General features: G+C 44.2%; 1 protein-coding gene across 2 annotated transcripts in view; it reads right to left on the bottom strand.

Moving 5' to 3' along the window:
- Window positions 1-579: 579 nt before the first annotated feature.
- The window catches only part of ITGB3 (integrin subunit beta 3), a 54396-nt gene continuing 38230 nt past the window's right edge, over window positions 580-16745 (bottom strand). The window contains exons 11-15 of one of the 2 annotated variants that reach the window (XM_007100232.3): window positions 16450-16672; window positions 15410-15510; window positions 13215-13334; window positions 4929-5095; window positions 580-3431 (exon numbers count right to left, since the gene is read on the bottom strand). In XM_007100232.3, the coding sequence (XP_007100294.1) occupies window positions 3366-3431; window positions 4929-5095; window positions 13215-13334; window positions 15410-15510; window positions 16450-16672 (677 nt within the window). In that variant the 3' untranslated portion in view covers window positions 580-3365. Of the gene's footprint in view, window positions 3432-4847; window positions 5096-13214; window positions 13335-15409; window positions 15511-16449; window positions 16673-16745 lie in introns of those variants that run through there. The other variant, XM_024130364.2, reaches the window with a different exon arrangement.

Here is a 16745-nt window from a genome sequence, read left to right as displayed (position 1 = left end):
TAGTAACTGAGCTGACTTATTGTAAACTTCTTTCTAAGCCAGAAAGGATAGGTATGTGATTCCTTAAATCAGTGGTTCTCAAACTTGAGCATGCAAAAAAATCTCCAGGGGGACTTAGATCATCTGGTCCTAGGGCCGACACTTTGAAACCCACTGCCTTAAATAAAAGTTGGGCATTTAAATGGTCCTGTAAGTAATTTGCCATTAAGCCTTTATTTTACTAATTTATGCTTCCTGCAAACAAAACCTAGACTAAATTGACAGTCTGTTCTGTTGAGATTATACAAGTTCCTAAAAAATCTCCAATAAAAAAAAAAAAAAAAACAAAAACCTCCGACTCTCATAACAGTAAAAATGTACTCATTTTGTTACTAAAGTCTAAAGAAAAGCTCTAGGTTCCAAAACTAACTTCAGTTCCCGGAATCGTCATCATTCTGTTACATTTGGAAGCACGCTTGTTCTAAAATAATCATTTGTGAGGCAATGACACTTACTCTTATTCACCCAAAGGAAACAGAAATAACAACACAGGAAGCACTGGGCAGCCTTAAGCCAATTCTTTTTGGAAAGCACATTTAATTCACCGTTGCACAACTCAAACAGAGGAGGTGGTTAGGAAGTCAGGAAGTCACATAGGTAATTTCAACCAGGAATATTTAACAAAGAGAAGTATCTTGAAATCATGGATGGTCTAGGAATATCTGAGAGGTAAAGAACTGACTTCTTATGTGACAACTTGTCAGGAATGTTCAAAATTTCCCATTATTGTCCACAGACCCTGAGATTGAACGTAAAATATCTCCAAAAGAGCTAGGCACAAATAACTTCTTCGGGCTGTTTTGTCTGAGGCTAAAATACTATTTTGATGTTCACCCTACACAATGCCAAAACTGACTGCTGTTTGCTATCTCGGGAACACAGCTACAGCTTCTCCCCACATACAAACAGTACTGATCTTCAAAGACTATGAGCCTCATTCCAGAAGCTCAGACAAGATTCTTACTGTTTTTTTCATCCTTTGAATACATGTTCCTCCTCCTTTGATACGGTTTCTTCATATAAACCATTTTATCTATAGAAAGTGACCAACTGTTACTCCAGTGGAGTCTTTTCTCAGTAGCCAAAGGTTATAGTTAGATTCTAAACTTCTTGGATTCATGATCACCGCCCCCCTCCATTTATCCCTCTACAACATTACCATCCTCAACAGGAAGGTGTAATCCATGAGTGAGGCAGCGCTCGGTCATCTGTCCTGTTCCTAATCCCAAGGCTTATTCTCAATGTTAACACATGGATACAGAAGACACATTTCAGCTAGTTCTTATGGAGTCCTCTTCCCCAATTCGTGGATGAAACCATGTGCAAAGTGAACAAAGAAATAATAACTAAGTGGAGCTTAAGTGCTACATCAGAAGATGTAACTACCAACAAAAGTTGGAAAAGGGGTTCTGTGAGACTATAGAATGAAGCTTTTTCATTGAGAAAGGTGATATGGGATGACATCTGCTCTTGCCAGAGCCAGGTCTCCCAACTGAAAAAACAAACAGTATCAACATCCCACAGAATCCTGACTGCGTGTTTGATGTCACAGTAAGTCCCAGCATCACAGATTGTTGATACTGAAAGAGACGGCTTAGACTGGCTGGTCCAAACCCATCAGTTTCCAAACTAGAAAACTGAGCCCCAGGGAAAAGAAAGTACTTGCCTTAATTAAGGTTAAAGTTCCTTAGCTGCAACACTGAGGCCAGGACTTAGATTTTCTGACCATCAGACCACTGTTTTTAGGCCCTTCCCTTTTTCTTGGGGAGTGGTAGTGGTGGTTAACGTTGAACGAATGTAAACACCAATGGAGTTTTTCTGCTTTTGCTAGAAAAAAAGACCAGCCCATTTACCTCCTCCTGCTTGGGAAAGGTCCAGCATGTCCATGTGTCCATCCCCGCAGGCTTCAGGGATGAGAGAGCCCTTACAGACCCAGCAACTGGGCAGCAACTTGCTATGAATGATGCCAGGTGGGAGTGTCTGCATCCAGCCCAAGTCTGTGTGGCTTTTCACCCTTTTCTTCTTCATCATCAAATAAAATTACAAATATAATGCAAGTGTGTTTGTATCTATGCTCCTTTAGATTAAACAAGCCTCATCACGGTTTCAGGTGCCCCAATGAGAAAAATAAAACAAAATTGCACTTGTGGCCTCTCAGATTAAAGACTGAGTTAAAATGAGGTTGCCCGGCCCATAGGAGAATGGGCCACACACGCTGATACGACTGGCCCATCATTCCACCCTGGCACTTATGCCCAGCAGACTCAAAGACCCATGGGAATGACTCCTTCACAAGACACCCAAGAGGTAGATAAATGCAATCAGCCCCATGGGTGGATGTAGCACACAGAAGCACAGGGTTGGGTGTGTGGAGGTGCCTTGGACACGAGACAGAAGGCCTGAAGGGTGAGGCCAGACCTCTGGCTCTAACCATAGCACTCTCCCTGGAAGGAAAAGCTTCTGGTCATGAGAGAAATTCCCAGAATGTAGCAAATGTCTATAGTAGTGAGAGGGTGGAATAGGAGGTAAAGAGGTGTTGCTGGTCTAAGGGTGACACACTTTGTCTACACGAATCACTAGGGTAGAGCTGTCAATGAGGCAAATCTGAAGGGTTATGATTATGAACTGGGGAACTCGGGCACCTTAACCCCAGGCCATGCATGACCCGTGGGTGACCCTGTCATCCTCACTCCCAACAGACCAAAGAATAGGTAGCAAGGACTTCCTTGAGGAGAGAACCATGCTGGATTGAGGTGATGGCAAAGACAGGCAGCTCTGATGGTTCAGCTCTCCCCGGATTTCTCCTTCTGCCTGAGGGAAGGGAGAGGAGCTAGGGGCATGGATGACACAGCAAGGCTGCAAAGCCTGGCAGTTCCTACCAGAGCTGCTGAGAGTCAGGCCCAAGAACCATAAACACAGGGTAAACCAAGGTCCCTTTCTCTGAAATGAGAGGCCTTGGCCCTGCTCTCCTCTTTAAGAGAATGGCCTGAGAAGGAAAGCTGGCTTCCCACTGAGGTAATGAAGAATACCTGCTCAGCTACGTAGGTCACCCTCAGGTTAAGCAGGAAGACTCCCTGAAGGAGGCGTTCTGAGGACAAAGGCTGAGGAGCTCTGCTTATCTGGGACACATCACAAGTTTTAAGTTACACACTCTCCCACACACAGCACACTCACACGCACACACGCACAGAGACCCACATCCTTCCAACCCACCCCACTCCAAGCCCCCAATTCCGCCCCACAGGTATTGCCCCTGTAAACACGACAGCAGAGACACCCACAATCCTGGGACAGTCTGGTAGTGATCTGAGGATGACTGCTTGTCATTAAGTGCCCCGATAGGTGATGTTGGTGAAGGTGGACGTGGCCTCTTTATACAGTGGGTTGTTGGCCTGCGGAGAGAACAGAAAAGTGTCTTACAGCGAATTCCTCAATTCTTCCCTAACCCTCAGGGTTTACATGTCATCTGAGATGTTGACCCAAGACACTCTTCTCTGGGAAACACCATCGATGGACAGCTTGATGTTCATAGTACTCACACATTTGCTCTTAAGGAGGGAATGGATCGGAAATAAGAGGAGCGATAAAGTGGAATGCTACCCTGCCACCATGCCTAAGGGGTTAAATTCAGCCCATCACTTTTGGTGATCCCAAAACACTTCAAGATAGCTTTTAGCCAATATTTCCTATTTCCTCCCTCCCTATGAACTCTCTCTTTTGCCCTTCTCCCTATTTTTCTTGGTTGTGACTGTGATTGTGGGAGTGTGGGCAGAGAAGAGAAATGTAGCAGGTGGTGGTTGGAACATACAGGACCACATTTGCTCAAATAATTCTTAATCTGTTTTCATCTCATCCCTCAAGCACTACCCACAAACTGTCATGTTATCAGGAAAAAGGCCCTCACAATAATATGGTTTCCCCAATTATTTTCTAACAAAAAGTGACAAATCCCATTAGGTCTAGTAGTCCTTAGTGGTAGCCTCAAGAAACAGAGCACATTCTCATGTGCCTCAGAGAGTCAGGATTTCTACATCATCCGAACAGAAACATCTCAGTTTCTTGGGACCCTTGAGTACAGTGGCCTGAGGTCACCATCAAACGGGAACAAACTTTCAGCCTAACCTCAGATATTCAGGGAGTCGGTCATTTGGAAGGTCCAGAAAAAAGTTAAAATGTGGAACATAAGCCAAAGGAGAATCGAGTAAACTTAAGTATATAGAAGGTTCTCAATAAATGCTTGTTTGATTGGATTCAATCAGGATAAACTTCAGGGAGCATACTTTTAAGAGGCTGGCCCCAAATAATTCCTATCATACCCTAATTCCCTCCCACAATCAGGAAAGCTGCTTAACTTCTCTATACTCAGTTTCTTGGTCTATAAAATGGGAATAATAATGTTACCTACCACATAGGGCTGTTATAGAGATGAAATAAATTAATACATAAAAAGCATTTAGAACAGTTCCTGGTACATGGTAAATCCTCAGTAAATGTTAGTTATTATGATCTGTCTCTGTTTGTGTTTAATGCTTTCATCAGCATATAATGTATTACTATATGTCCTCAGTGTAGGATTCTCAAGTTTGTCCTGTCTCCCTCATTCAGAGAATAAGTTTCCTTTTCATCACTTCGCAGTGTCCAGAGCAGAGCTGAGCCCTATCTATGCTCAGTTGGTACTCACTGATGCGGTAGAGAGAGAATCAGTTGGTTTCCAAGAAGCATAAGGACAACAGGACAGTTAGAACATCTCTCAATTTCCAGGACAGAGGCTAACTGGGAAACTATGGTGCTGGCTGAAGCGGGCCACCCTAAATAAGCATCTGCTGCTTCCTCTTGGGACTCTTGAACCAGCGACTTAAGAAAATGCCCAGCTCAGCCCAGCCTCTTACTGTGTCCCATTTGGCTCTGGCTCTCTCTTCCTCAAATTTAGCAAACTCCTTCCGGTCATGGATGGTGATGAGGAGCTTCCAGATGAGCAGGGTAGCAAGGCCGATGAGCAGAATGGCCCCCATCACTGAAAGCAGGACCACCAGGATGTCAGGGCCCTTGGGACACTCTGTCAGGAGAGAGCACAGAGCAGGGTGGTTGGCAATGGAACAGGAATCATTCTAATTGGCTATAAGTAAGATCTTCCTGACAAAGTAATAAAGTATTGGGTTGGCCAAAAAATTCGTTCGGGTTTTTCTGGCCAACGCACACTAGAAAGTTATCTAAAGGGAACAGGACTTATAAAATAAGCCAATTAATTTTTTAAAGGAGGGGGGGGTACAAGCTTTAGAGCAGCAATAATCTGTCCTGATTGTTTTAAATGAGAGGTTGTTAGTTGGTCACCCACAGGCGGAATCTAGCCTACTCTGTGTGAGTTCACACAATTGGTTTTTGTTTTTTAATTTTTTAAAATAAATTTATTTATTTTTGGCTGCGTGGGGTCTTCGTTGCTGTGCGCGGTCTTTCTCCAGTTGTGGCGAGCGGGGGCTACTCTTCATTGCGGCGCGCGGGCTTCTCATTGCGGTGGCTTCTCTTGTTGTGGAGCGCGGGCTCTAGGCGCGCGGGCTTCAGTAGTTGTGGCGCACGGACTTAGCTGCTCCGCGGCATGTGGGATCTTCCCGGACCAGGTCTCGAACCAGTGTCCCCTGCATTGGCAGGCGGATTCTTAACCACTGCACCACCAGGGAAGACCCACACAATTGTTTATTAAAAAATTGATTTTGTGGGCAACATTGAATAATCAGGAGATTCTCCCCTTAGAATTTCAGATTCCTCTTCTTCTCCTTAAAAAAAAAAAAGTCAAAAGACCTAGAAACACTGAACCTATATTTTTAGAGGGTTGTAAATGGTTAGAGCTGAGGAGCAGCTGCCCCTTTTAGATGGGACACGTTTTTTAGTTTGCCAGACTCCTCACTACTCTCTCTTTTCTCCACTAAACAGAGGCAAAGTGTGACTTGTCACTGAGTCTGTGCCACTGTGGGCTTTGGAGTCAGACTGCCTGGGTGTGAATCCTGGCTTTCCACTTACTCTGCTATGTGACCTTTGATAAATTATTTAACCTTTCTGGTGTCTGTTTCCCATTTCTCCATCTCTAACAGTAATAGCCCTGACTTCAAAAATTTATTATGAGGAATAATTAAGTTAAATATATTGAAAGAACTCAGAACAGTGCCTGGCAGAGTCAGTGCTCAATAAATATCAGCTACCATTATTACTGGTGTCCCTGTTACATGTGGCTGTTTTCCCTAATTTACTGACCCAGCTCCTGCAGGCATTTGAGTTAGTTGCCCTAGTTCAGATATTTAACATCCCCGAGGGCTGGGAACCAATGACCATTTTAGCATACTTTGAGACTAGGAGGTCTGCCAGCCAAGACAGTATTTTGGGTTTCTTCACAAAATACTTAGTCATCCAAAATCCTAACCCTATTGAAAACCGACTTCCTGTTCAATCCCAGCCAACAACCAACATAAACAGAGGTACGTCACCCCTCCGAGGGCCAAGATGAGTACGCTCTGAACAGCTCTGCTTCCCATCAACCACAGACGTCTGATGAGTGACCTCGCTCCGGTAACTTCTCAGGTGTTATGTAATTAGGTGTTTGTATGTGTGAGTACTGATGGGCCTGGACAGGAGTCACACCTGCTTTCCACACTGTCTCCCACCTTCTTCTCTAAACATATACACTATGCTCACCACACACTACCCAAAAACAGCCACCACCAGAATCCAAGCTGGCTATTTCCCATCCCACCAAATTACAACCTGTCTATAATTAAAGAAATGTCTGGAGAGAGGCTGTGAGGTTCCAGTGTCCGAGGTCCTAGGAGTGAAGGGCCCCCGTTCTTCTGAGAAAAGCAGTTACAAATTCTCTGGAAGACTGAGGTAGGGCTGACCCTCAAACCTCAAAGTGGAATCTCTTCCATTTTACATGTCAGTACAGGCAGGACAGGTAGAATGCCAGATCTTCAGGGGAAAAATTAAATCTCTTAACCGTCTGTCCTGAAAGGGGTGGATGGCAGGCTTCCTGGAAGCAGACACAAGATCAGGTAGTCTCTGGAGAGCCCTCCGAGCCACAGTGATGATGACCCACGGCGGGTGATGACCCAAGGTCAGGGAAGACAGGGTAGGGTTAGCAGACTTGACAAACAGAAGTACAGGAAGTCCAGTTAAATTTGAACTTCAGATAAACAACAAATAACTTTTGAAGTATGTACCACATATTGCATGGGACATATTGTATTTTATCAGGCAACACTATCTGGAAGTGATGAGGGCTCAGCTCAGGGGAGCTCATACCCTGAGGGCTGAACACCACTTGGCCAATGCCAAACTCTGGTGGTGCCCTCTTCACTGCCCTGCAGTGGCTCAGCCCTTCAAAAAGGACATCTGCAAGGGCATGAGTTTAGGGAAGAGAATGAGAATAATCTCCTCCTACACTCAGGGCCCCAGACGCCACCTTCTACTAAAAGCCAGAGACCCTGAAAATGGTTGGAGGTTGGGGTGAGAGGAGAGGCAGAACTTGGAATTCCAGGACGACAAGGTAGGAAACGGAAGTCTAGGGTCCCATCTCCTAATGTGGAGGAAGGGGTCTACTGGCAGTAAGCCTAAAAAGTTACCCTCCACTCCGTTAACTAGTTATGTGTTACCATCCTGGTTATCATCGTCTCCGTTCCCCACAACTCCAGGCAGTAGATTCCAGTCTCAGAATACCAGGTCAAATGATTTTGGTAAGTGATACAGCAGGAGCACCAGACGGATTGTTATAACAAAGAGATGAAGTAATGTTAAACCCCAAAGCAAGAACACACCGCCCTTCTGTAATGAGAAGGGACAATGGTCCAGGTCGGGAGGGTGTGGAAAAATCCATTTAATGTGTTAACACAGGTGGATGGGAAAGTGTGAGGAAGTCATGGCCTACAAACTAACCTACATCTGCTCCTCCAGAGAGATATACCCAGACTCTTCCCTCTCTACTTCCCCACGCCAGCCTTCCCTGAGTCACAAAAGAAAACTAAGGTGATGCCCTTTCCTTACCTTCCTTCTCCCTTATAAAGGATGAGAGTTCTGGAAAGGCTGATGAACAATATCACAAATGGGGACCCCATGCTTTCCTCTACCCACGGGGACAGCAACACCCTGGGTGACATAGATGTAGCTCTCTTCCCACCTTCAACCCCTCCCTTCTTTAAGCAGCTAAAATTCTCCCAACAGATATTAAGATGCATATAAGTCTGTCTGTCTCCTAGGAATAATCAGTCCTATTAATTCATTCAAAAACTGTGTATTAAGCATCTTCTCTGTAAATGACTGAGCCAAGTATGGGGATATAACAGTAGATAAGACAGACACCATTCCTGTGTTCATGGAACTTATGATCAGCTGAAGGAGACAGGTGATTAAAGAAGCAATTTGATAGTGTGATGAAGGCCCATCTAAAGGGAAGCACAGCTGCTGTGAGAATCAAACAGGTCACCAAATCTGGTCATCGGAATGGAGGCTGGAGGAGGTCTGAGACAGCTCATCAGGGGACGTGATATATCTAAAGCAGAGGCATTCAAACATTGGGGAATATATCACAATTACCAGGAGCATTAACAAAGAACACAGAGGCATAGGCTTGTGGAAGTAAGACGGGGCTCAGGACTCTGGATTTTTTTTTTTTAACTTTTGATTATAGTTTATTTATTTATGTGCATCTACAGTAACTGCATTTTCAAGAGGTTTTGATTACATTTCCATTGGTCCTGCTTTTTCTTGTATGATTTTGGATAAATCATTAGAAGTTAGGTATCATATCTGCACTTGTGTAATGCAACAATATACTCTAAGGATAAACAAAATAAAGTCCATAAAGCAATAATGCCTCAGAAGGAAAGTACTTATTTTTTTTTTAACATCTTTATTGGAGTATAATTGCTTTACAATGGTGTGTTAGTTTCTGCTTTACAACAAAGTGAATCAGTTATACATATACGTATGTTCCCATATCTAAAATTAGAAAATAAAATAAGCAGAATATTAGTAAAATTAGGGCAAAAATGTATATTTTCATCACATACGTTATTTCTTTCCTTAACTATTTCTTATTAATGGGCTGACATTTTTCACTATGCAGGAATTAGAGAAAAAATTCCAACAAACAGCAGCTTATCGAAACATGAAAGAGATTCTCACCAAGAAGAATGACCAAATCAAAGACCTGAGGAAAAGATTGGCGAAGTAAGCCATGCTGATCCTGTCTCTCGGATTGTCTCCCTGCTGGGTTGATGTCTGTCCTTCATTAAGTCTAACCTTGTGTCTGGAGAGGTCAAGCCGGTGGGGAGTTGCTCTGTCATTCAGTCCAGAAGCCTGTGTCTGAGGAAGGCAGAGCGGCTTTGGCCAGGCCTCATCTGTAACACCCACCGGGGTTTCTTTCCAGGTTCAGCCGAACCTTTAGCCTCACACAGGGCTACACTAGGCTAATCTGGCCGTGGATTCTCTTAGCAGGATATTGGACAGAAACCACAGCAAGCACACAGGGCAGCATTGGGCATTTCTCCTCAGTGGTGTCCTTGCTGCAGCCCACAACCTGATCATACTGTGCTCTCACATGACAATTTAGGTGCTAGAAAATGAGGTCCATGCGTGGGTGCCAGAGCCAGCATGACTTAGAAGTTCCATGCCCCACAGAGGACCAGTGTCTTTGGTCCAGCCACGTGATGCCCAGGCAGGGACATGTCTGGGAAGGAGGGACTCGACTGTACCCAGGGAAGCCGAGGCCGTGGTTTTTGCCATGGATTTATAGTTGTTCACAGTTCTCCTGGTCCAGATGGAGTCTTCTAATCGAGGTCATTTCTGTCATCAGTGGTTCTGCCTGGAAACTCAGCTGACATTTTACCTTTATCAGGGTTCCAGGGTACCAGAGCTAGAAAGTGAATCCCAGATCATATTTTTCCTTAGAGAAGAGGGTCTGTTAACCCTGTACTCACAAAGCCATATCAGCTGTTTGTGTCCATCAGGCCATCGATTAGATAATTACCGCCAAAACCCTAACCTACTAAGCTATCACAGATCTAGATGCCACATGTAGAAACTTGGAACCTGAAGGTATCTCAGCAGTTATCTGGTCCATTCTCCACCTGTGGCAGGAATCCCCTGAGTCACCCTCGTCATGCCTTGAATGTATCTGACTTCTACCGTAGCAGTGATTTTAAGTGAAAAATATAACATTACTGGTTTAGTCACTGGAGATGTTTCAAGTAAACTTATTTGGTAACAACAACAACAACAAAAAGTATCATGACATTATGCTGTTAATTTAATATATATCTCTTTCCAGATATGAACCTGAAGATTAAAAACTGAAGAAGATTTCGTCTGGAAGCTGCCACAACATGAAAGTACAAGCTGTTTCTCACCTCAGGCATGTATTTGAAGCAGTTGTTGTATTCCCTCTCTTTATTTTTCTAATATTTAGACTTTGCTTCTAATATTTAGAACTAGAGTTCCTATTTCAGTTACCTAATTGAGAAGAGAGAAAACCTACTGACTGATTCTGGCCTGTCATCCCAAACTCCTCTCTGCTGAGTGCTCCAGAATCTTAGTTCAAATGCAGTGAGAATTCTTTATAGTAAAGAAGAGGCTTATCCTTTTGCATTAGTGTAAAGAGCACGCCTTTTCAATAAATGTTAAAGCTAGCATTGTCTATACTTGTGCATTCCCCAGAGTAAAAATATAGAATTAGTAAAGGTAGTTATTACAAATAAACCTTATTTTTTAACATGAAATCTAATTTGTTTTCTCTGTGTGATCATCAAAAAAATATGAATTTATTGAAAAATGTGAATACCATCTATTATAGGCATCATTTTTACAAATTATAATGAAAATTAACAGTGAACATGAGGATTCGGTTAACTCCTTCAGTCTCTCTAGCTAAATGCTGAGGAGGGTCAGACATTTTTTGCAGCATAACTTATGAGTCCGTATTACTAATGGAGAAGGCAGAGCCATCCTGTACTTATACAGTTGATAAAGTATCTGGATTCAAAATAAATGTAATCTTTATACTTCAGTTTCCAGAATATTCTTTTAAATTATATGTTAAATGAGAACACTTTTTTTTTAAAATAAATTTACTTATCTTATTTATTTTTGGCTGTGTTGGGTCTTTGTTGCGGTGCATGGGCTTCTCATTGTGGTGGCTTCTCTTGTTGTGGAGCACGGGCTCTAGGCATGCAGGCTTCAGTAGTTGTGGCTCACGGGCTCTAGAGCACAGGCTCAGTAGTTGTGGTGCACGGGCTTAGTTGCTCCATGGCTTGTGGGATCTTCCCGGACCAGGGCTCGAACCCGTGTTCGATCCTGCAGTGGTTAAGAATCCTCCTACATTGGCAGGAGGATTCTTAACCACTGCACCACCAGGGAAGCCCTGAGAACACTTTTTAAAAGACCTCTATTTAACATAAAATCAGTTACCAGACCTCAGATTCAACTTTTGATTATAGTTTATTTATTTATGTGCATCTACAGTAACTGCATTTTCAAGAGGTTTTGATTACATTTCCATTGGTCCTGCTTTTTCTTGTATGATTTTGGATAAATCATTAGAAGTTAGGTATCATATCTGCACTTGTGTAATGCAACAATATACCTAAGGATAAACAAAATAAAGTCCATAAAGCAATAATGCCTCAGAAGGAAAGTACTTATTTTTTTTTTAACATCTTTATTGGAGTATAATTGCTTTACAATGGTGTGTTAGTTTCTGCTTTATAACAAAGTGAATGAGTTATATATATACATATGTTCCCATATCTCTTCCCTCTTTCATCTCCCTCCCTCCCACCCTCCCTATCCCACCTCTCAAGGTGGTCACAAACCACCTAGCTGATCTCCGTGTGCCATGTGGCTGCTTCCCACTAGCTATCCACCCTACGTTTGGTAGTGTATATATGGATTTTTTAACAAGGGAACATACAAAAGTTTGAGAACCACTGCCCTAAAGCAGGGGCCAGCAAACGACGGCCCAGTAAGCCAAATGCAGCTGGCCACCTATTTTTGTAAACGCAGCCAGACCCCTTCATTTGCATATAGTCTATGGCTGCTTTCCTGACGCCTTCATTTGCATATAGTCTATGGCTGCTTTCCTGCTACTGTGTCAGAGTTGAGTAGTCACAGCAGAGACCATCTGGCCCACAAAGCCTAAAATATTTAATATCTGGCCCTTTACAGAAAAAGTTTGCTGGCCCCTGGTCTAAAGGATGATTTGAAGAAATTCCTACGGCTGTAAAGAATGTCCAGCGACCAACTGATTTACCCTCTGCCTTCAGAAATTGTTCCTTCACTCCCGAAAGTTCTTGTCCACCCCTCCCATCCCCAAAGCCCTCCATAATGTAGCCTTTATCCCTCTGCAGTGTCATTACCGATTTACATGCCTCTCTCCCCCATGGTCTGTGAGTACCACATCTGCCTTATTGACTGTTGTATCCCCAGCACCTAGCCCACTGCCTGATATATAATAAGTACTCAAAAATATTGTCAAATGATTCATTACTTAGTCCGTTGTTTAAGGGAAAGAAAGGAGATGAAGAAAATACGGGGAAGCAAGTAAATCTACCATGCTGGATGGTGACAAATCTGTGGTCTGTGTATGACGGGATGAGCTCCCCTGCTTCCAGAGGGTCTTGAGAACAAGAGGTAACTTTTCAGCGTTCAAGGAAGCCTTGGGCCGATGCCTCAAACCCTTAACCACATCTCGTAGTGAAGCTGGCAAGGGCAGCTTGCCCTCAAACCTCAGGCCTTCCTCTGAAGCGGCAAGCAGGTTGCTCTTGGCAACCATTTAACTTTTAGAAGAGCAGATGCCTTGTGCTGGAAAGTGCTAGAATTGAAATTCCTTACCTCTTAACATTATCACCTCAAAAAACGCCATGCTATATATACTCTGTTCCTTGATGAGCTCCATACCTCCCTTCTTCCTCTCCTTACCCACCTTCTTATTTTTCTATCTCCTAAATTAGCAAGTAATTTCTTGCTAATATTTGTATTTATATACCCCCACAACCAGATAACAGGCCCTGACTTATCACTTGTAAGGTCAGGTTTAACCTGGCTGCTCTGTTTCAGAGGAGTGATGGGTGGAAATAACTGCCTAATATTGGTCTCCCTCTCCCTGCGGGGCAGGGTTGGGACCCTCAGGGTTCACTCACCGGGCTCTTCTACCACATACAGGATGGACTTTCCACTGGAGTCTTCATAGTACTGGAATCTGACGACACAGTCCTCCTCATTCTTGTAGGTACAATTCACAGCATCCTTTCCAGTGTCCTCTGGGGGAGGGGGAAAGATGGGAGGATAAAAAACAAGTCAATTCCAGAAAGATGGAGCCACCTCCAAAGCCAGTCATGGGACGTCTGGGAAAGCATGTGACAGGAAACCGTATGCCTGACATTAGGCAAGATGCCTAGATCTGAGAGGGCTGTGGTGCCTGGCAATTTTCTCTAGATGACCCTCGCTGATGTACTTTGTCCCTCACAGGCCCTTTTCGGTTCTTATTCTTTCCTCTGGAAGGGACACGACATAAAAGTATTACATAATCTGATTCAAAACCTGGCTCTATCACCTACCAGCTATGTGATCTTGGCTAAGTTACTTGACCTCATCGAATCCCTCTCTTCTTCTAATCGAAGAAAAGATACCCTCACTCACAGGGATGGTTGAGAATCAAACAGCATGAAGTAAACCACCTAACACACAGTGGGCATTCCCTTCCCCCCTCTTTCCTTTCTCTGCTTGCTCAATGATTCTCATTAGTTTGTTTACTCAGCCCTTATATTTCTTCTATTTCTGCTTCCAATCCAGCGTTATTCTCCAGAGACATCTCCTCTTCTCTGACTCCCATCACGTTTTGTTGGCTTCATCCCTTCTAATTCTAAAACCTGTCATTCTGACTGTGAAACTATGGGTTACCCTCCACCAGCTGCACTATGCCCTACAAGATTAAGCAAATGTACCAAGGTCACACAGCAAATAAGTGATGAAGCACGACTAGGACATGAGTCTCAAAGCACATCCTATGGACTTTAACTCAATATGCCTGCAGTAAACCAGTAGTATTATAGGACAGTGGAAAGAGTAAGGATTTCAGGGTTTAGTTCTGATCTTAACTCACCACTAATTTGCTTGGGCAAGTGACTTAACTTTCTTGAGATTCAATTTCCTTATCCTCAAAATGAAGAGAACAATAGTACTAAGTTCTACTTTACTAGGTTGTTGGGAGAAGAATAAGATAATGTGCATGAAAAGATACTTTTATAATTTGTATGAGTTATAAAATTCCAAACAAAGAAGCATTTATTTTTATGGTTATCATGGTGGGGGGCTGGGGTACTTATCGACTAACTTGGAATACCCATCTGGTCTAGATGATAAAACTATCTCCTATCTCAGCAGCCTGTTCCCTCTAAGCTAATCATAGGAAGCCTGGTCTCCTCCAGAGGAAAAACTGTCTTCAAACTCAATCCCCAAATCACTACCCTCACTCCAGCCCCACTTTTGATATTAGCCAAAGGGTCCAGAGATCTAACTCTTTCCCATAACACCCCACCCAGAAGCTGGCTGGCTAGCTGTGTTTACTGTGGCTCTCACTGAAAATGTGTTTCCTGCCTTCATGGGAGATCACCATCTCCAGAGAGATTGCCATCTCCTGGCACCACCCAATGCCTAGCTGGCCCAGATAACCACGTCAGGTATGTGACAGCAGCAAAGATCATCTCCTTTTAAGTCAAGATGAAATACAAACCAGACAATTGCAGGCAAGAGTTTTGTTCTCCATAATGTTTCTATCTGTGTTACTCCAGGAGGGGCTCTGGAGAGCCAAAAGGGCTTCAGGCTAATGATTTTGGCTACAAATCCATAAGGGCGAAGGTTTCCCTCTAAACCAGCAAAGCTGTATGCCTGGGCATTGCTTAACATTCTTAGTTAGATAAACTTAGTAAATGATTACTAGCCTACTAAGCTAAGATTATCATGGGCAACCACTTCCTCACTCTGTGCCTCAGTTTCTTCATCTGTAAAATGGGGTACATTATTTTCCTTTCCTTGGGGTGGTAAAGTTAGGGTTGCCTGATTCAGACATACTTTAAAGGTTATTTGCAGGATTTTGCTGAACCCGTGGGCTCTGGGAAGCAGAAGGGGAAGGGACTGCTGAACAGATTAGTAAAGATGCAGGAGGCCTCTCAAGAAAGCCAGATTTAAGTGCCTACTGTACATCAGGCCTGCACAACATGCCTTTGAGGTAGGAATTACTCTTCCATTTTACAGATGAGACTTGGATAGCTTATGGGATTAAATCGGAAAAATTTAGAACGTGGGTGTGTGCAACTGTATGACATGCCGAACTTACTAAGCTCCTTCACAGGCTCAATCTCATCACGACAGTAACGGTTGCAGGTATTCTCCTCGTATAGGGCTCCTCGGTTAAACTTCTTACACTCCACACACTCCCTAAAGGAGAGAGGACATAGGGATGAAGGCAGGAAAGGAACAAACCTAAATGTGTTTCAGTCTGGCTCTGCCTGCCATACACCAGGAAAACTGTTCCACCCCAGAAAACAAACACAAACAAAAACATCTGTAAGACATTCCTGGGGTCCCAGATAGTCACGTCTGGAGTTCGGGGTGGGAGTGCCCTCCTCACCTATAGGTAAGGCCAGGCAGGCAGAGGCCCCCGGTAACTTCATTAAACTTCTTTATGTCCCATCCAAGACTGTGACAGGAGGGCGAACCCTATGCCACTTCTGGGAGCCTTAAAGTCAGAAATGGTCTCATAATTTGGGGGCCCGGTGCACAATGAAAATGTCAGGTTCCTCATTCAAAACTTAGCAGGAATTTCAAAACAGTGACAGCAGAACATTAAACGAAGTGTAGAGCCCTTCCAAGCACGGGGTTCTGTACAAATGTGCAGGTTGCATGCCCATGAATCCAGCTCTGCTTAAAGCAGTAAGAGAAACAGCAGTGCCACAGGCCTGGGCTAGCAGGGACTTCCTCTGACGCCCAGATGAGGGACGTTTGCAGCGGTGAACTTCTCCTGTTTCACACAGTGTCCTCCGTGACCCCAGCCCCGCATCCCGCACAGAGTCAGAACATCAGCGCTGGAACACTCCCCAGGAGTCACCTGGTTTAGCCTTCCTCCCAACTCAGGGATTCAGGATCCAGCCTAAAAGAGTGGTTTCTCCAACAGCAGTCCAGCTGGTACTACTCTGTCGCCTTCACGCTTGGTTCTACCTCCAGTTTTCCCCCAAGTTTTCAATGGAAAGAGGAAAGCTAGTCATTTGCTGTAACAGACTCCTCTCCCTAAAGCTTTGGTGAGTAAGAGAGAACCTGCATAGTCTGGGGGACCCCCAGACACTCAACTGTCTCCAACTCACTCCTCTGCCTACTCACTTCTTAAAGGTGCAGGCATCAGGGCAGGTGGGACACTTCTCACAGGTGTCCCCGTAGGAGCCCGGCTGGATGCAGACGCAGCTGCCGCATTCACACTTGCCCCGCCCGCTGCACAGCAGCCCATTGCTGGACATGCAGGTGTCCGTGCGTGTGGTACAGTTGCAGTAGTAGCCGGTCCAGTCGGAGTCACACAGGCAGTCCCCACAGCTGCACTGGCCATGGCCTGAAAACACACAGCCCAAGGGGGCAGACTAGCCAGTGAGGCCCCACCCCAGGACAGCCTCCTGGCTTTACCC

This window comes from Physeter macrocephalus, chromosome 14 (assembly GCF_002837175.3).
Source record: "Physeter macrocephalus isolate SW-GA chromosome 14, ASM283717v5, whole genome shotgun sequence".
Taxonomy (NCBI): Eukaryota; Metazoa; Chordata; class Mammalia; order Artiodactyla; family Physeteridae; genus Physeter; species Physeter macrocephalus.
This window is presented reverse-complemented; position numbering and strand designations above follow the sequence as displayed.